This window comes from Phoca vitulina, unplaced genomic scaffold (genome assembly GCF_004348235.1).
Source record: "Phoca vitulina isolate PV1807 unplaced genomic scaffold, GSC_HSeal_1.0 scaffold3, whole genome shotgun sequence".
In the NCBI taxonomy this organism is placed as follows: domain Eukaryota; kingdom Metazoa; phylum Chordata; class Mammalia; order Carnivora; family Phocidae; genus Phoca; species Phoca vitulina.
This window is the reverse complement of record NW_022589706.1, coordinates 50,302,416-50,323,525: the sequence shown is the minus strand read 5'-3', so window position 1 is coordinate 50,323,525 and position 21,110 is coordinate 50,302,416. Positions and strand designations below refer to the sequence as shown.

The 21,110-nt window shown below is 35.8% G+C and overlaps 1 protein-coding gene across 1 annotated transcript in view; it reads left to right on the top strand.

Moving 5' to 3' along the window:
• The window catches only part of LOC116628089 (sulfotransferase family cytosolic 1B member 1), a 34,687-nt gene extending 23,790 nt beyond the window's left edge, over window positions 1–10,897 (top strand). The window contains exons 7-8 of the mRNA XM_032398193.1: window positions 546–726; window positions 10,673–10,897. Of these exons, the coding sequence (XP_032254084.1) occupies window positions 546–726; window positions 10,673–10,785 (294 nt within the window). The 3' untranslated portion in view covers window positions 10,786–10,897. The remainder of the gene's footprint in view (window positions 1–545; window positions 727–10,672) is intronic.
• The last annotated feature ends 10,213 nt before the right edge of the window (window positions 10,898–21,110 follow it).

Genomic DNA, 21,110 nt, shown 5'->3' with positions numbered 1-21,110 from the left:
CAGTTTATTTTTAATAATTTACGTCCAAGCAAGGTCTAAGGTATAAGTACTCTAAGGCAAACATACTTGAAGTTGTTCACGAATTTATTATTTTTGTTTTTAAATATTGTAATTAAAAACAAGAAAAGAATTTTGATTGAGAACAAATAAATAAAGGCAGGAAGAATAAAAACATACTTGGTCCCTAAATATTCACTGTTCAAATCTGATTACAACTTGAGCTTAAAATAGCTGTTATTTTTTTCTCCAAATATTGCTAATATTTAGCCCAAGCTTTGTTCTTATTGTCCTTTTGATATAAACTAAAAATATGAAATTTAGAATAAACAAAATATTTCATCTATTTTTGCCAAACATAAATTATTGATTTTTTTCATGATTCATATGATTAATTTAAAAGAAACCATTGATGACCCAACAAAATATGGATTGAATATTCAGAACCAACATTTAAGAAAACAGATTATAGATATTATAGTTTTCACATTATGTTAATGATGTTTTGTTTACCGTTTTCTTGGGTATGTCTCTTTAACCACTGATAGAATCCAAAGCAGGAAGTCAAGAAGATTGTTAGATTTCTAGAGAAGAATTTGAATGATGAGGTCTTGGATAAGATCGTCCATCACACCTCATTTGAAATGATGAAGGATAACCCTCTGGTGAATTATACACATCTACCAAGTACAGTGATGGATCATAGCAAATCCTCTTTTATGCGTAAAGGTAAATATTTTGCTGAGTTTAATTTCCCTTTTCACTTTCTTATGAATTACTCTGAAATGAGGAGTAATGATCTCTAACAAGTTACTTAGCCAGTTTTGGCACCAATTTCTTCATCTGTAATATAAGGACACTAAAAATACCTACCACAAAAGTTGTTGAACCAGATTAGAAATTAGTGAGGAAATAATGCATTATAAACCCATTACCAGAATACCTTGGGTATTTGATACATATTTCTTCTTCTATTTACTGTGCTACTAAATGGGAATAGTTTTGTCAATTCTGATGTGAGTCATTCTAAAATTGTTATTCCTAATTCTTAAATCTTTGCCTAAATAAGCATAGGCCTCCCTCTTCTCCTCAGTGATAAATTAATGTCATTCAATACAAGACCATCTGCTTTAAAGACCCCATATCACTTAGAAAACAGTAGTCACTTTGTTAAGGATTCACAAAGAGAAAGGACTTTTCTTTACCCTATGGGAAGATTTTGCTCCCTAAAAATACTGTCTGAATTATAGGAAACGTGGAATCTAAATTTAATGTAAAAAGATAACAATAGAGGAATATGGCATTTGCTATTGATTCCACTGAAGCAAATCCTGCATAGTATAGCTTATTGTTATGATTTGTGTCAAAAATGTAAATTATTAATGATAAAAATAATACACTTAACAAAGTACTTACTTAAATTTGAGAAGCTCTCCACCTAATAATGTCACCCTCTGTTTTCAATATTCTTTATTGAAGTAGAGATGAAGGGGTAGAATTTCAATCGGTGTGCTAGGAAGTAAACATAACCCTTAAAATGTACTGTACATATGAACATATGACTGAAAACCCTTGATTTTCAAAGAATTATATGGTTAAATTTTTTCTAAAACATTTTTCTAGATTACTTATCATAATAGCAAATAGTGCTGGTGTTTTCAAATTGTTTTTATTTTCAAAAACATTACATTTAACTTTTCAAAACTAACCTCTGGTATAAGGAGGCAAAGTAAATTTTTCATTGTAAATGGTGTCTAAACAAAGACTGATGCTCACATACACACATTTTGCTGATGGAAAAAATCAGGAAAAAAAAATCCTCCTTTACTAAACAAGGCAAATTCTCATTTTGTCAGATTATCTGAATGTAACTTCCAGGAGGGTTTTATTCCTAGTCATATGAAAATTGGTACCACCCCATGATACCTCATTAGGGTATAGAGGTAGATAACATAAGTTCAGTATCGGGGTGCTATGGTTTCTCCAACTTCAAGCAGAAAAGACTGCATGCTAGTCTCATAATAGAGACGGTCTTTACATCCCCTCTGGAAGTGATAAAAAGACATACCTTTGTGGTCAGATTGATGTGGGGTTTATCCAGGCTTTGCTAGTCTCATAGGGGTGCATGGGGTGGAGTCTTTTGGGTTTTCCACATAAAGTATCATGTCATAGATTCAACTCCCTGAATCTATGACTTTGAATACATTTAATCAATCTGCCAAAGGTCTGGTTACAACACTGAAAATATGGAGAAAGTAACAAGATCTGTGGCATAAGTTTTGGGGGAGGATTATGGTAAATGACATGTAAGCATTTGAAATGTTTTTTCTGACTGTAAATAATACATTAAAAAGTAGCCCATCTTCTTAGTCTAAATAATTCAAGATTTGTTTACTCATTTATTCATTCATGTAGTCAATAAACATGTAAATAATACCTATTTATTTGTTCATTTCATGTTTAGGAAACACTCTTCATGAACACCTGTATGCAGCACATATTCTCTAGAACATGCCAGGTTGAATGACACATGCATTTCCTTTAAGAACCTCATAATGTAATGCAAGAGGCATGCATGTAAATGGATGCTAACCAGGGTTCAAAGTGATGTATGAACAAAAGGTTGAGTACACTCAGTCTTGAGGGAGGCCATATTGGCTAAATCAATGACATAATTTTTTTTAAATTTTATTTTATTATGTTATGTTAGTCACCATACAATACATCATTAGTTTTTGATGTAGCAATCCACGATTCATTGTTTTCGTATAACACCCAGTGCTCCATGCAGTACATGCCCTCCTTAATACCCATCACCGGGCTAACCAATCCCCCCTACCCCCTCCCCTCTAAAACCCTCAGTTTGTTTCTCAGAGTCCATAGTCTCTTATGGTTCATCTCTCCCTTCGATTTTCCCCCCTTCATTTCTCCCTTCCTTTTCCTAATATCCTCCATGCTATTCCTTAATGTTCCACAAATAAGTCAAACCATATGGTAATTGACTTTCTCTGCTTGACTTATTTCACTTAGCATAATATTCTCCAGTCCCATCCATGTTGATGTAAAAGTTGGGTATTCATCCTTTCTGATAGCTGAGTAATATTCCATTGTATATATGGACCACATCATCTTTATCCATTCATCTGTTGAAGGGCATCTCAGCTCTTTCCACAGTTTGGCTATTGTGGACATTGCTGCTATGAACATTGGGGTACATATGGCCCTTCTTTTCACTATATCTGTGTCTTTGGGGTAAATACCCAAGTAATGCAATTGCTGGGTCATAGGGTAGCTTTATTTTTAATTTTCTGAGGCACATCCACATTGTTTTCCAAAGTGGCTGTACCAACTTGGATTCCCACCAACAAGAGGGTTCCCCTTTCTCCACAACCTCTCCAACATTTGTTGTTTCTTGCCTTGTCAATTTTTGCCACTCTAATTTGTGTAAGGTGGTATCTCAGTGTGGTTTTGATTTGAATTTCCCTGATGGCTAATGATGATGAACATTTTTTCATGTGTCTGTTAGCCATTTGTATGTCTTCTTTGGAGAAGTGTTTGTTCGTGTCTTCTGTCCATTTTTTGACTTGATTATTTGTTTTTTGGGTGTTGAGTTTGAGAAGTTCTTTATAGATATTGGATACCAGCCCTTTATCTGTAGTGTCATTTGCAAATATCTTCTCCCATTCTGTGGGTTGCCTCTTTGTTTTGTTGACTGTTTCCTTTGCTGTGCAGAAGCTTTTTATCTTGATGAAGTCCCAAAAGTTCATTTTTGCTTTTGTTTCACTAGCCTTTGGAGATGTATCTTGAAAGATGTTGCTGTGGCCAATACGAAAGAGGTGACTGCCTATGTTCTCCTCTAGGATTTTGATGGATTCCTGTCTCACATTGAGGTCGTTCATCCATTTTGAGTTTATCTTTGTGTATGGTGTTAGAGAATGGTCAAGTTTCATTCTTCTGCATGTGGCTGTCCAATTTTCCCAGCACCATTTATTGAAAAGACTGTCTTTTTCCATTGCATATTTTTTCCTGCTTTGTCAAAGATTATTTGACCATAGAGTTGAGGGTCTATATCTGGGTTCTCTATTCTGTTCCATTGGTTTTTTGTCTGTTTCTGTGCCAGTATCATGCTGTCTTGGTGATCACAGCTTTGTAATATAGCTCAAAATCAGGCAATGTGATGCCCCCAACTTTGTTTTTCTTTTTCAACATTTCCTTGGTGATTCGGGGTCTTTTCTGATTCCATACAAATTTTAAGATTGTTTGTTCCAGCACTTTGAAAAATGTCATTGGAATTTTGTTCAGGATGGCATTGAAGGTATAGATTGCTCTGGGTAGCATAGACATTTTAACAATGTTTATTCTTTTGATCCATGAGCATGGAATGTTTTTCTATCTTTCTGTGTCTTCTTCAATTTCTTTCATGAGTGTTCTGTAGTTCCTAGAGTATAGATCCTTTACCTCTTTGGTTAGGTTTATTCTGAGGTATCTTATGGTTTTTGATGCTATTGTAAATGGAATCATTTCTCTAATTTCTCTTTCTACAGTTGCATTGTTAGTGTATAAGAAAGCAACTGATTTCTGTGCATTGATTTTGTATCCTGACACATTACTGAATTGCTGTATGAGTTCTAGCAGTTTTGGGGTGGAGTCTTTTGGGTTTTCCACATAAAGTATCATGTCATCTGTGAAAAGAGAGAGTTTGACTTCTTCTTTGCCAATTTGAATACGTTTTATTTCTTTTTGTTGTCTGATTGCTGTTGCTAGGACTTCTAGTACTATGTTGAACAATAGTGGTGAGAGTGGGCATCCTTGACATGTTCCTGATCTTAAGACAAAGGCTCTCAGCTTTTCCCCATTGAGGATGGTATTCGCTGTGGGTTTTTCATAGATGGATTTTATGAACTTGAGGAATGCTCCCTCTATCCCTATGTTCTGAAGAGTTTTAATCAGGAAATGATGCTGTATTTTGTCAAAGGGTTTTTCTGCCTCAATTGAGAAGATCATATGGTTCTTCTCTCTCCTCTTACTAATGTGTTCTATCACATTGATTGATTTGCAAATATTGAACCACACTTGCATCTCAGGCTAAATCCCACTTGGTCGTGGTGGATGATCTTTTTAATGTATTGTTCGGTCCTATTAGCCAGGATTTTGTTGAGGATTTTGGAATCCATATTCATCAGGGATATCAGTCTGAAATTCTCCTTTTTGATGGGATCTTTGCCTGGTTTGGGGATTAAGGTAATGCTGGCCTCATAGAATGAGTTTGGAAGCTTTCCTTCTGTTTCTATTTTTTGAAACAGCTTCAGGAGAATAGGTATTATTTCTTCTTTGAATGTTTGGTAGAATTCCCCAGGGAATCCATCAGGCCTGGGACTCTTGTTTTTTGGGAGATTTTTGATCACTGTTTCAATCTCTTTACTGGTTATTGGCCTATTCAGGTTGTCAATTTCTTCTTGTTTCAGTCTTGGCAGTTTATAGGTTTCCAGGAGGGCATCCATTTCATCCAGGTTGCTCAGCTTCTTGGCATATATTTGTTGATAATAATTTCTAATAATTGTTTCTATTTCCTTGGTGTTAGGTATGATCTCTCCCTTTTCATTCATAATTTTATTAATTTGGGTCCTTTCTCTTTTCTTTTGGATAAGTCTGGCCAGTGGTTTATTGATCTTATTAATTCTTTCAAAGAACCAACTTCTAGTTTCGTTAATCTGATCTACTGTGTTTCTGGTTTCTAATTCATTGATCTCCGCTCTAATCTTAATTATTTCTCTTCTAATGCGTGGCTTAGGCATCATTTGTTGATTTTTCTCTAGTTCTTTAAGGTGTAGAGTTAGATGGTGAATTTGGGATTTTTCTATTTTTTTGAGTGAGGCTTGGATGGCTATGTATTTCCCCCTTAGGACCGCCATTGCTGTATCCCATAGGTTTTGGACCAATATGTTTTCAGTCTCACTGGTTTCCATGAATTGTTTAAGTTCTTCTTTGATTTCCTGGTCGACTGAAACATTCTTGAGCAGAGTGGTCTTTAGCTTCCAAGTGTTTGAATTTCTTCCAAATTTTTTCTTGTGATTGGGCTCCAGTTTTAAAGCATTATGGTCCGAGAATATGCAGGGAATAATCTCAATCTTTTGGTATCGGTTGAGACCTGATTTGTGGCCCAGTATGTGGTCTATTCTGGAGGAAGTTCCATGTGCACTCGAGAAGAATGAGTATTGTGTTGTTTTAGGGTGGACTGTTCTGTATATATCTATGAGGTCCATCTGGTCCAGGGTGTCATTAAAAGCTCTTGTTTATTTGTTGATTTTCTGCTTAGGTGATCTCTCTATTGCTGAGAGTGCAGTATTGAGGTCTCCTACAATTAAAGTATTTTTATCAATCTGACTCTTTATTTTGGTTAACAGTTGGCTTATGTAAATGGCTGCTCCCATGTTGGGGGCTTAGATATTTACAATTGTTAGATCTTCTTGTTGGATGGACCCTTTAAGAATGATATAGTGTCCTTCTGTGTCTCCAACTACAGTCTTTAGTTTAAAATCTAATTTGTCTGATATAAGAATTACTACCCCAGCTTTCTTTTGAGGTCCGCTGGCATGGAAGATGGATCTCCATCCCTTCACTTTCAGTCTGGATGTATCTTTAGGTTCAAAATGAGTCCCTTGTAGAGAGCATGTGGATGGGTCATGTCTTTTTATCTAATCTGCAACACTGTGCCATTTTATGGGAGCATTTAGGCCATTCACATTGAGAGTGATTATTGAAAGATGTGAATTTATTGTCATCATGTTGCCTGTGAAGACCTTGTTTTTATAGTTTGTCCCTGTAAATTTCTGTTGTATATCACTCTTGGGGTCTTTCTCCTTTTATAGAACCCCCCTTAATATTTCTTGCAGGGCCGGCTTAGTGGTCACATATTCTTTCAGTTTCTGCTGGTCTTGGAAGCTCTGCACCTCTCCATCCATTCTAAATGACAGCCTTGCCGGATGAAGTATTCTTGGCTGCATCTTCTTCTCGTTTAGTACCTTGGATATGTCTTGCCAGGCCTTTCTGGCTTGCCACGTCTCTGTGGATAGGTCTGACGTTATTCCGATGTTCCCCCCTCTGTACATAAGGAATACCTTCCTCCTAACTGCCCTTAAGATGGTATCCTTGGTTCTAAGGTTTGCAAGTTTTACTATTACATGCGAGGGTGTTGACCTGTTTTGCTTGATCTTGGGAGGGGTCCTCTCTGCCTCAAGGACACGAATGTTTGTTTCATTCCCCAGTTTAGGGAAGTTCTCAGCTATGATTTTCTCAAATATATCTTCTAATCCTCTCTCTCTCTCCACCCCCTCAGGGATTCCAATAATTCTGACATTGGAACGCCTCATGGTGTCACTTATTTCTCTGATTCTATTTTCATGGATTCTGAATTGTTTTTCCCTGGCCTCCTCTTTTCCCTTTTAATCTATTAATTGGTCTTCAAGGTCATTAATTCCTTCTTCTGCCTTGCTTACCCTAGCTGTTAGATTATCTAGATTAGATTGGATCTCATGGATATCATTTTTAAATTCTGCCAATTCAGCTTTCATTTCTGCCCTTAGAGACTCTATGTTGCCATTAATTGATTTCTCCATTCTAGCCATTGTCTTCACAATTGCTAGCCTGAATTCCATCTCTGAAATCTTGGTTATATCTGAATCCATTTGTAAATCTGTGGCATAAGTCATAGTCTCTGAGTCTTTCCTATTTTGGGGGTTCCTCCTCCTAGTCATTCTGTTAAGGGGTGGTTGAAGGAATGTATAGAGTCCAAATTATTGACCAGAACCCAAGCAAGATGCACCTGTTTTCTAGGGACCTTAGGGTTGCCAGCCTCTTGTTTTCCCAGCCTGTCTTCTGGGAAGGGGCCTGCTGCACTGTTACTCAGGCAACCCTGTTTGGGCAGAGTTGCTCTGCCCCCTGTGGCGGGGGATGGGCTCATCGGGAATCAGTTTTTGGGGCTTTTGTTCTCTGGTGGCTTTCCCTGGCAGCTTTCTGCATCTCTTCCGTGAGTCAGAGCAGAAGAGACCATTTCCAACCCTCTGCCTCAGAGCAGAGAGATTGCAGTCTGTTCTTCAGTGAGCTCTCCAGGCTACACTATCTCCATTTCTGGCTGTGCTGCTATAAACTGCAGTGTCCTGGGTTGTGCACCCCTCTGCAGCACTCCCAGTCCTCACCTCCAGGTCGGGGTACGTCTCTGCCCTTTGTGCTTCTAGAACCACCAGCCACCCCCGGTTTGCACACAGGGCCCCACTCCAGCTTTCAGTCTGGGGGGCTACCCTAAAGTTCTTTCCCCGCTGCTACTGGTCTGCGACTCTGCCCGGTCCCCAGCTCGGGAGGCTATCGCTCACCTGTGGTGTAGGATCCCCACAGCCAGGTTCCCTCCCCCTGCCATTTATCCTCCAAAATCTGCCCGCGGAATCACGGCTCCCAGCTTTGTACCTCAAAACCAACTACCTGCGATATTCTGTTTGTAGAGATCCAGATCTATCTTCTTACATCTCAGGCTGATTTTGTGGGTGTTCAGAGTGGTCTGGTAGATATCCAGCTCAATTCTGGGGACTGGTTGGAATAGGGTGCCCTACTCCTCCGCCATCTTTTCCCAGGCCCCCAGTCTATGTAATCTAAATCAATGTCATAATTTAATCACACAATGTAAAAGTAGTAAAAGTAGGAAGAGGACAGATAATGTCCAGTGTTTATACTTATGTCCCAAATTGCAGCAAAACAGAAAAATCTGGGCTTTGGTCAGCATTTACTTTATCAAAAAAATTTTTATACTTCCCTTACTCTTGTGAAGCAAGTGTGTTTGTGTATATTATATGATTAATACTCAAAATAGAAAATCATTAGAATACTTTATATATGACTTTTTATTGTTTAATTTGTGCTTTTTGTTTTTAATGATATCTTTACAGATGAACTATTCCAAATATACACTACTATCACATTACAAAGAGCTCTTACCTTTTGGTAAACACAGAGCAAAGTATAATAACCAGGGAAACAACATTGTTTATGGGGATGTTTTTCATTAAAAGGATTTGAAATCTTCATCAAGGCATCATGGATTAATGTGGCTTGCAATTCAATAGGACATATTTAATATTTCATAAAATAAAGCAAATGTTTATCTCCAAGCACATTTACAGTATATTAAGAATTTATTTTTCAGATAAATATTTATCAGCATCCAAGTATAAGAAATTAAATTCAAATTTGTTCCCAAAAGTTTTGCTTTTGTACAGATGGTTCAAGAATGTTCTACATTTGACTTTAAATGCTATTCTTCTCATCTAAAATGCAAATACAGTATAAGTCTAGTGAACTCAGGGAAAATGGTATCCTTCAAGTATCATACTATCTTCATTAATAAATTCATAGGAAATGATACTTATCAACTTTTTAGTTCATGGATTGGTTGCATTGATGACCAGTTATTTGTGCAGTTTCCCAAACTAATTCATGAAATAAAATCTGCCCTGACCATTGATTGAGTGTTCAGTAGTAACCCTATGACCCATGACAAACAGAAACACTAAAAGAATCTCTTTCAGGAAACTATTGTATGTTCTATAAATTTAGACAGGAAAATTAACCCTTCTCAGAATGTATCTTTAAAAGTCAGTCAAAACCATAATGAGATACAACTTCACAGCTATCAGAATGGCTAGTATCAAAAAGACAAGAAATTATAAGTGTTGGCGATGGTGTGGAGAAAAGGAAACACTTGTGCACTGTTGGTGGGATGTAAGTTGGGTTGGTGCAACCACTGTGGAAAACAATATGGAAGTTCCTCAAAAAATTAAAAATAGAACTACTGTATCCAGCAATCCACTACTGGGTAACAAAATGAAAACACTAATTCAAAAAGATATATGCACCCCTATGTTCGCTGCAGCATTATTTACAATAGGCAAAATATGGAAGCAACCCAAGTGACTATCAATAGATGAATGGGTAAAGATGTGGTATATACATACAAGTGTATACTACTTGCCATAAAAAAATAATAATAATAAAACAAAATCTTGCCACTTGCAACAACATGGATGGACCGAGAGGTTTTTATGCTAAAGTGAAACAAGTCAGACAGAGAAAAACAAATATCATACAATTTCACTTACATGTGGAATCTAAAAAATAAATAAATAAAACAAAACAAAACAGAAACAGACTCATAAATACAAAGAACAAACTGATGATTGCCAGAGGGGAGGGGGGTGGAGGAATAGGTGAAATAAATGAAGGAAATTAAAAGGAACAAACTTCTAGTTATAAAATAGATAAGTCACGAGGATACAGAGCACAACATAAGGAATATAGTCAATAATATTGTAATAACAGATGACAACTCCACTTATCATGGTGATCATTTCTTAATGGATATAAGTGTCGAACCACTATGTTGTACAATGGAAACAAATTTAATATTGTATGTCAACTATATTTCAAAAAAAGAAAAAGTCAGGTTCTATTTAGCTCTAAACGACCTTTCTAGATGGCAGGAATGACCAGTAAAGGAGAAATGGCATTTTAAAGTATTCAAATACAAGGAAAGTCTTTAACTCTTTGAACCTTTTCTTTTGGTATTCATTAGATTTCCTTCATAATGGAAATACATTATTCCTTAATATGTTTTCTTATTTATTTTTAGGGAAAGCAGGTGACTGGAAGAATTACTTCACAGTGGCCCAAAATGAGAAATTTGATGTCATTTACAAGAAGGAAATGTCTGGAACCGAGCTTCAGTTCCGCACAGAGATTTAGAGTCTATGTGACCAATCTGAAGAACAGAGCTATAATTTGTTAAAATGGGGGCAGTTATGACCTGATTTGGGCAGTCAAATGGATTTATAAAGGAGAAAATGTGCCTTTAAAACAGATTTGTGTGCATGTCATCAATCAGGTCTCAGTTTTGCTCCTGACTCTGAGCTTCCAAATTCCCTAAATTTAGGGCCAATTGTTATGTTTTTATAGGATATTCTTGCCTTTTCCTAGACTAGTATGGACAACAGAGAAAGTACTTATCTTATTCAAACTCTGTGTGCTATGGCTTAGAATGAAGTTCCCCTCCTCCCTATTAACATGGTCCAAGAAGTGCTGTTTCCATGCTGACACTACTAATGATATGGTGACTAACATAACATAATAAAAAATAAATAAATAAAATAAAATAAAAATAAAAGCACCCTTTTGCATGGAAAAAAAATAAGGGCCTAATTAAAAAAATAAATAAATGACACAAATTAAATAAACATAGCATATATCTATTGCACTAATAGATCAAGGCACTTTTCCATGCTGGATTAAATTATAGCTTCAGACTCCTTTTTAACACAATACTATATTGATATATTCATTGAGGTTGGTATATGTGATCGTCAGTTTTATATATCAACTTGTCCAGGCTATGCTACCCAGCTATTTCACCAAACTTGAATATAGGTGTTGCTGTATAGACATTTTATAGATATGGTTAATATCTACCATTAGTTGACTTTATATAAAGGAACTTATCATTGATAATCTGTGTGGGCTTGACCCAATCAGTTGAAAGGCTTTAAGAGTAGAGCTGAGATATCCCTGAAGAAGAAGAAATTCAGAAATTCCATTTAAGGAATGCAATATCATCAGCTCCTGCTTTAGACTTTCCAGTCTCAAGGTCTGCCTTACAGATTTCAGACTTGCCTACCTAGGCCCTACAATCATACAAACCAACCCTTTGCAATAAATCTCTTGATATATACATATATATATATAGATAGATATAGATATATGTTCATGTATGTATATACACACATAAGTGTATAAAACACACACATATATACATGTATGTATGTCGTGTGTGTGTGTGTATCCCCATTGGTTCTGATTTACATGACAAAAATCAAATGCCAAAAATCATCAAAAGAATCAAAAATGTTAACAATTCATTGGATGACAACTCTCATATCATAGGTCTTCCTTCCTTGTTATTTGTTGAAAGCAAAGAATTGAAGTCTACCTGATGTTGAAAGAATTTTCTTACCAGTAATTACAATAATACTTTGTCTTAATTTCTAAGAAGGATGAAAAATTTCCATGCTGAAAACCATAATATATTGATAAAAAAAATCAAAGAGGACACAAATAAATGGAAAGGCATCCCATGTTCCTGGATTTCAAGAATTAATTTTGTTAAAATGTAAATACTACCAAAAGCCATCTATAGAGTCAATGCAATCCCTATCAATATTCCAATGGTATTTTTTACAGAAATAGAAAAAAGCACTCACAAGATTTATATGGAATGACAAAAAATCCCAAACAGCCAAAGCAACCCTGAGAAAGAAGAACAAAGCAGGAGATATCACTCTTCTTAATTTCAAGCTATACTATAAAGCAATAGTCATCAAAACAGTATGATACTGGCATAGAAACAGACAAATAGACCAATGGAACAGAATTGCAAGCCCAGAAATAAACCCGAGCATATATGGTCAACTAATATTTGACAAAGGAGCCAAGTATATATTCACTGGAGAAAAGATAGTCTTTTCAGCAAGTGGTGCTGGGATAAATAGATACTCACATGTAAAAGAATGAAACCAGACCCATATTTTACACCACTCACAAAATTAACTTGAGTGAATTAAATCTTAAATGTAAGACCTGAAATCATGAAACTCTTAGAAGAAAACATAGGAACAAAGCTCCTTGCGTTGGTCTTGGTAACGATTTTTTGGAGATGACACCGAAAGCACAAGCAACAAAATAAAAATAAATAAGTAGGAATACATCAAACTAAGAAGCTTCTGCACAACAAAAGAAACCATCAATAAAGTGCACAGACAACCTACAGAATAGGAAAAAATATTTGCAAACCATATATCTGGTAAAGGATTAATATCCAAAACATATAAAGAACTCATACAACTCAACAGCAGAACAACAACAAACAAACAAACAAACAATCCAAACAATAAATTGGCAAAGCACCTGAATAGGCATTTCTCCAAAAAATATAGGCCAATAGGTACATGAAAATATACTCAACATCACTAGTCATTAAGGAAATGGAAATTAAAATAAGAATGAGATATCACTTCATGTCTGTTAGCATGGCCATCAACAAAAAGATAAGAGATAACAAATGCTGGTGTAGACGTGGAGAAAAGGGAAACTTTGTGCACTGTTGGTGGGATTGTAAATTGGTACAGCCACTATGAGGAAAACAGTGTGGAAAATCCTCAAAAAATTAAAAATAGAACTACTATATGATCCAGCAATTCCACTTCTGGTAATATATCCAAAGGTAACAAAAACACTAACTTGTTAAGATGTCTGTACCCCACAGCATTATTTACAATAGACAAAATGTGGGAACAACCTAAGGGTCCATTGCTAGATGAATGGATAAAGAAGTTATAGTATATATATACATATAAAGTAAAGATTTTTTACAATATTTACAATAGGCAGGACATGGAAAAAACCTAGGTGTCCATCAACAGATGACCGCATAAAGAAAATGTGATATATATATATATATACACATATAATGGAATACTATTTAGCCATAAAATATAAGGAAATCTTACCTTTTGCAACAACATGGGTGGACCTTGAAGGCATTATGCTCAGTGAAATAAGTCAGACAGAGAAAGACAAATACTGTATGATCTCACTTATATGAGGAATCTAAGGAAAAACAAACAAACAAATCCATAGTAAAAGAGATGAGACTTGTGGTTACCAGAGGCAGAGAGTGGTGGGAGAGGGAATTATGGGAAGGTGCTCAAAGGTACAAACTTCTAGTTATAAGATAACTAAGTGCTAGAGATGTAATGTGCAACATGATGACTATAGCTAACACTGCTTATGATAAATAAGAAAGTTGTTAGGAAAGTATATCCTAAGAATTCTCATCAGAGGAGAATTTTTTCCCTTTCTTTTTTTTAATTTTCCTTTCTTCTTTTCTTTCTAATGTATGTATATGAGAATATGGATCTTAACTGGACCCACCGGACTCATTTACATTAATGTGTAAATCAAACCAGCATGCTGTATGCCTTAAACTTATGCAGGAATGTACGTCAATTATTGCTTAATAAAACTGGAAGAAGATAAAGTGAGAAAACTGAAACTTTAAATTAAGATTCAATCTAAGTCTGTTTTACTCCAAAATGTCATTCTTAACTATTCTGACAATATATAGAATTATGTATAAATAATCTCCTTCAGATATTAGATTAACTCTCAAAATACTCTCATAAACATATTCATGTAACGATGCCCAAGCTGACAATGTAAACGTTCTAAGCTCTTTCCACTTTCAGAGACCCACTGTTGCAGGTACACTTCCTGCAAACTTGTGAAAGATTAGATTTGTGAATGCCTTTCTCTCATAAGCTATGGTATTATTGGCATTTGTTTATCACTTTTTAAAAGATGGCACAGTTCAAGCTCATCTAAATTAATGTATGTTTTGAGTGTTGATTTAAAAACTCGCTAATTAGAAAGGAATGTTTCTGGTACAATGCATAGAGTCCAAATACATGACTAATAAGATAGTTTTTGTAATGCAGCCTATTCATAAGATGAGGACTGACTGTCCTGTTCTCTCCTATTCAGGGAGGAAGAGAACAAGCTGTCATAAATCTTGTTGAGAAACTTCTCATGCAAATTTGAGTAGGGGAGGAAAAGGAAGAGAAAGGACAAATATTTCCTTGCAACTTGTATCCCCTATATCTCCTCTCTTCCTCTAGTCCTATTAACAGGACTATCAAAATTCTTGAGCATATTGAAGGCATTTGTAAAGAACGTAAAATTCTTGTGCTTCTCCTTAGAGATTCTAATGTAGCCTGGACAGTGACCTCAGGTTATGCATTTTATATAAACACAAAAGTTAATTCAATGGTTATATTACCTATTGTTATTTCCAAGTGATGAAGATGAGCTATTTCTTGTTTTCCAAGTAACTTCCAGATGGATAGATGATAGATAGGTAGACAGGATGATAAATAGATAGATAGATGATACATAGATAGATAGATAATAGATGATAGGTGATAGATACAGATAGATGATGAGATAGATGATAGATAGATGATAGAGATAGATAGATATATAGATAGATAGATGATAGATAGATGATAGATAGATGATAGACAGATAGATGATAGATAGATAGATGTAAGAGTACTGACTGGATTCATATTTGGAAATGCAAAAAATTAAGTAAATAAAACTTAAAACTGGTGATTTAATATAATTTGAAAGGAGGAAGTTTAGTGAATTATACAGCTCTACCCTGGGCCTATAGCCAAATGTGTACTGTGTTTCAAAATAAAAGAAATTAGTAACTTTTCCAGCACAGTTTGCTCAATGTGTGACCTATTCACTAGCTTAAACTATTTGTGCAAATTCCATTTCATTAACATTTTTGCTTATTTCCTGCGTATTATTCCTTCCATTGAATAAAAGCTAAATTTCTAAATAGATCGTTATATGTGAAAACTACTCACATTTTTTTGCCTGAATTGTTCTTATTAATATATGTTGAGGTCTTAGGCTTGAAGCACACTGGACTTCTACAACAAAGCCAAAACACAAGGAAAATAAACCAGAAAAAGGCAGGAATACATAACAAAGTCAACAGATATAAAGTAAAATTCAATGCAGCCTACTGGTGAAGGCAATGTTCAGTGTTACAGAAGTTCTATGGCAATATGTGAATTTTCAATTGTCAACACAGTTTTACATTTTGTGAAGCATAACATACTCAGAAGAGTGTACAAAACTTAAGTATCCTGATAAATATGCCCAAATAAACACATCTGGGTAACCAGATCCATATCTCAGGAAACAGAATATCAGCATATCAGAGCCTTCCCCTCCATTGTACTCCTTTGCAGTCAATAATCCCCACAATGAAAATCGCAATCCTGATTTCCAACACCATAGGTTAGGTTTGCTTTTTTGAAATTTATGTTATTGGAATTATATAGATGGATTCTTTGGTTTTCTGACCTTTTTCCCTCAACACTATTATTGGGTGATTTATCCGTGTTGCTTGTACTATTAGTTGTTTTTTTTTTTTTTTTCATTTTCATTACTATACATATTTTATTGTGGGAATATACAAGTATTTATTTGTATATTGAAAGAGTTTCCAGTTTGTTTTTTATGCATACTACTGCTATGAATGTTCTTGTTCATATTTTTGGTATACATATTTTTGGTGCATTTTCCTTGAGTTCAACCTAAGGATTAAATTACTAGATATGATATGCATAGGTTTAAGACATACCACAAAAAGAGTTCTAAGTATACCTACCAATTTCCAGGCTTATCTATTTTCTTATTTATAAAATAATTTCATTCAGACAGAATATAGGCCAACCATGGCTAAAAAATAAGGTCTATAGAAGTTCAGATGCATAAATTTTCAGCTCTGAAATACTATGTAAGAAAATAGCTAAAATATGTAAGCACAGATTCAGATGATCATGCACATGACAACTTATGAATATGTTTTTATCTGCCAAAGATATGTGGTAATAATTATTTCCTTAACTGATATAACAGAGAATATATTGAGAGCATTTGAGGCCTGAAGTTATTTTCTTAACTAACACTTGCACAATGAAAACATGACTTCTATTCCAAAGAAAACTTGGAGACCGCATACAGAAGAGGAAAACAACTTATGTACTAAACAAACTTCTATCTACCTCACCCATAGTAAATTCATGACTCTTTTCCTCACTTACTATTTCTTTCTTTTGTAATAATAGTTCATAATCAGTCTCAGGGCTCAGAATTAGAGGAAAGTCTGAAGATGTAGAAATATCATCTCCAAAGTAAATAATTCTTCTTGAAAGAAATGTAGTAAAAGATTTTTAAAATTGTCACCATCTATTGGATACCTCATAATCTGGCTCCAATAACTGGCTACAGACTCTATCCAACATTTTGTCACTTTATTATTTTTGTTACTATTATTTGCACCTTCTCAAATCGCTATCTTAGACCCAATTTGTCTGTGCCCCTCTTAATTGATAATTAATCTAATGGGCTCACAAGAATAATAACAACAACAAAAATAATTTGAGGAATGTCATACAGTTCTTACACTTTATGCCTCAAGTCTATGAGAACTCTTTTGCCAGATGGTCCCTGAAGACCTATTTGACCCTTTATTTTATTCCAATAGAGCTCATTAACCATAGCCTTTTCTTCAGATACTTTTCTTCAAAAAATCTATTTTTCTTTAACTATGCAGTTAGAATTAGATTATAGGTTCAAAAAGTATCCTTCCAAGGATTTAGCAGGACTAGGAACCAAGAAATATTTGAACTGCCGAACTCCTCCCAACTGTGTGATTCCCAGGACAATAGTGCTGCTCATGCTTTCCAGCTAAGCACCAGGAAACACCCTCTCAGGCTGAGCCATGCCCTCTTTAGGGCTGGCCAAAATCTCAAAATGATAAAAAATTAGCTGCTGGGGCAGGTGAGTGAACGGATGAGCATTGCCCAGTGATAGTGAGGACACTTCTGAGATTTCCTCAAAGTGAAGAGAGCTTGGTTGTTTTAATTTTGAGTTGCTATTTTCTCCTTTACTCACTCTGCTCCTGGAGAGGTGAAGTGTCTTATCTAACTGATAAATTTGAGAGAATGGCTGGCATGTTTTGCTCATTGCTACTCTCTTCTCCTGGGAGTGAGCCTGTACTCTTTCTTAAGAGAGAAATTCTGTCTAACTCTCTGGTTTAGTAATTCTCTTTGGCTAAGACCTAAAGTCATATTTTCCAGCTTGGTCTCTGTCAATAATAATGACAATAATTTAGCTTCATCTTTAATCATTTGTTTTATTTCTTAATATTGTACAGAAGCTGGGCCAAGAAGAGTAGTCTCTGTTGGTCTGTAAGGGACCCAGTTGTGTTGGACTGAGAACCTTGAAAAATGAAATAACAAAATTGTAGATAAAGCACACATGAGGAGAGGCTCTTGGAATGAAAAGGGCATTTGTTTCTGTTCCTTAATCTCTGGTATAAAGGGAGAGATTTGTGACTTTGGTGCTTTAATAAGGATTGTTTTGGGCCAGTTTTGACCCCTGCAGCCTTGGTGAGAAGCTTTGGATCAATCTATGGCACCGTGGCCTTAGAGGTAACTGCAGCTTACGTATGATTTAACCTTAAGTGAGTGGTTCTTTTTGAACAGGTCTTGGGCAACAGTGGTATAGTCCAGGAGAGCAGCCTTGGTAAGAGCCAGAAGAGGACCCAAGCCAAAGGCAGCCGAATGAATGGCCTCAGAGAATGCACGGAGGTCTGCGAGACAGTTTGCAGATGCCAGCAGAACTTTCTGCTTTGTTTTAGGAGAGTCAAAGACTCAGTTGTAGGCACAGATACGTAAGAACACCAAAGGGGTCTTAACAAAGTATGGCCCTGAGGTCCTTTAGCAAGCCCTGCTTTTCCTCAACTGTAACAGCTGAGACAAACATGTCTTATAGAGAAAAATCCCTTTAGCCTTTTTAGTCATTAGTTGGCAGAACAGTATTGGCTGCTTCTTAACTGCAAAGCAATTGAGCTCCTTGTTATTATAGAAATCAGGTTCTAGAAAGCAGATATTCTAAAAATCAGGTTCTAGCAGGAATCTAGACAATGGTAGAACCACTAACTCAAATTTTATTCAGTGCTCAGGGACACAGAGGAACGGTAGAAAAGCTAACTTTGGACCCATCTGGTGCTGAACACAAACTCAAGGCTACCTTCCTCCCATGACATGATTTTAAGTCAGCTATTGACTTATTTAACAAGGGGAATCTTCGATGGGTCCCCCCCATGTACTCACCTCTCTCTAATCTTGTGTGAAAACCAACATCTTTCTGGGAATTTGTTCACAGCTTAATTAAAGTTTACAGGGAATGGTGTGATGGTTAATTTTATGTGTCAACTTGGCTAGACTATGTTGCACTGTTGTTTGGTCAAACACTAGTCTAAATGGTGCTGTGAAGTTATTTTGTGATGCGATTAATGTTTCTAATCAGTTGACTTGAAGTAAAGGAGATTATCTTCACAAATGTGGGTCGGCCTTTTCAGTCAGTTGAAAACATTAAGAACAAAAAACTAGGTTTCCCAAAAAATGAAATTTTTTTTTTTTTGAGAGTGAGAGAAGGGGAATGGGAGGGGCAGAGGGAGAGTGAGAGAGAGACTCTTAAGCAGACGCCATGCTCAACATGGAGCCCAATGCAGGGCTCCATCTCATTACCCTGAGATCATGACTTGAGCCAAAATCAAGAGTCAGATGCTTAGCCCACTGAACCACCCAGGTGCCCCCCTAAAAAAGAATTCTGCCTCAACACTGTACATAGACACCTTGCCCTAGCATTCAACCTGACACCTACAGATTTCAGACTCAGGACCGTAACATCAACTCTTGCATAATTTTTAGTCTGCCAACCTATGAATTTTGGACTAGCTGGCCCCCAAAATTATATGAATAAATTTCTTAAAATAAATTTCTTTCGGGGTGCCTGGATGACTCAGTCAGAAGAGAGTGTGACTCTTGATCTCGGGGTCATGGGTTCAAGCTCCACATTGGGTGCAGAGATTACTAGAAAATAAATAAATAAGCTTAAAAAAAACCTCTTTACACATCCACATACCCACAGTCACTCATACTCCCCTTCCACATATCTGGATATATAGGGATATACGTGTGTATGTGTGTATATGTATGAATATAAATAAATGAACACACACACACACACACACACACACACACACACACATTGGTTTTTGTTTCTCTGGAGAATCCTGAAAAATTCACATGGTATCTGGGTAACTGGCATAAAGTAATTGGCACCCTGAAAAGGTTAAAACAAGGAATAATTTCTCCTTTCCTTGAATATCATTGAATTTCTGCTATGGTCTTGATGAATACTAAATATTGTGGTTCAGAAGCCCACATTTACCTGGAATAGTTGCTTTAGGGAATAGTTTCTTTTCTAAATGTAGTATAGGCAGTGATGGGGTTATGATATTATTTTGTGTGCTACTAACTCTTTGAACTTCTAAATATAATGCACATCAGAAACTTGCCTTAGATTTTCTGAGACCCTGAAGAAACTAGGTCCATTCTAATGACAAAATTTAGGTTACAACTGCTGAAAGAACCCCAGGATCTACGAAATTACTAAGAATCCATCTAGCTGTGACTCTTGAGAATTATAAATTGAGAGAAATTTAGGCTTTGGCTTATGGGCGTCTATCAGAAAGGCAAGAAAATTTTATTTTGGTAGTTAGTTTCTTTGGACTTGGAGTTGCAATGGGACTTAATGTTCAGCCTTTAAATTTCTTTAGGAATTTGACAAAAGAAATGAGAATATAGTCAAATTCGGGATACCTTTATGCTGTTAGCATTTTTTAGGATTTTTTTTTTTTTTTGCATTTTATCCTAATTATCATTTAATTTCATTACAGAATCTCTGACAACCTGATGATAATCAGTAGGGCTGGACTAATTTGGTTGAAAAATAGAATATGAGATAAATTATAGAATGGCCTTTCAACTGACTTAATTAATGTGCTGTTTGGGTAATTTCATAGGTTTCTAAAGGTAAAATCTAACTTCCCACCAGCAGTTCAAAGAATAGACTGGTATTAGAAGAGTGGCTTGCAAAGGAGGCACCGGTTAATCCTGATTAAACTGCTAATCTCATTCAAGAGGAATGACCTTATCCTTAGTAAATCATAGTTTAATGATTAAACCAAAGGGAAAAAAGAGCAAATATTGAAAGAGTGTTAGTGGGAGTGTTCCCTCTTCTTTGTGTTTTCTTTCTGTGGAACGAATTCTGATGGTTAACTCAAAGCCTCTTTCTTGTACTTTACTAATTCTAAAACTGAAGTTAAGTCATATATCTAATTAGAAAACGTGGGGAAAATAACTGGGCAGGTTTTGTTCAGCTGTACTCTTTTACCTTCTGACAGCAGTTCTGGCCACCAAGATATTCTGTTCTGCTCCTCTAGGTATAGACTACTTCCCTTTCCCCCATATAGACCTATAGACCTACCCCATTTCAGAATTACCTGCAACTAAGTCTGCATAATTTCA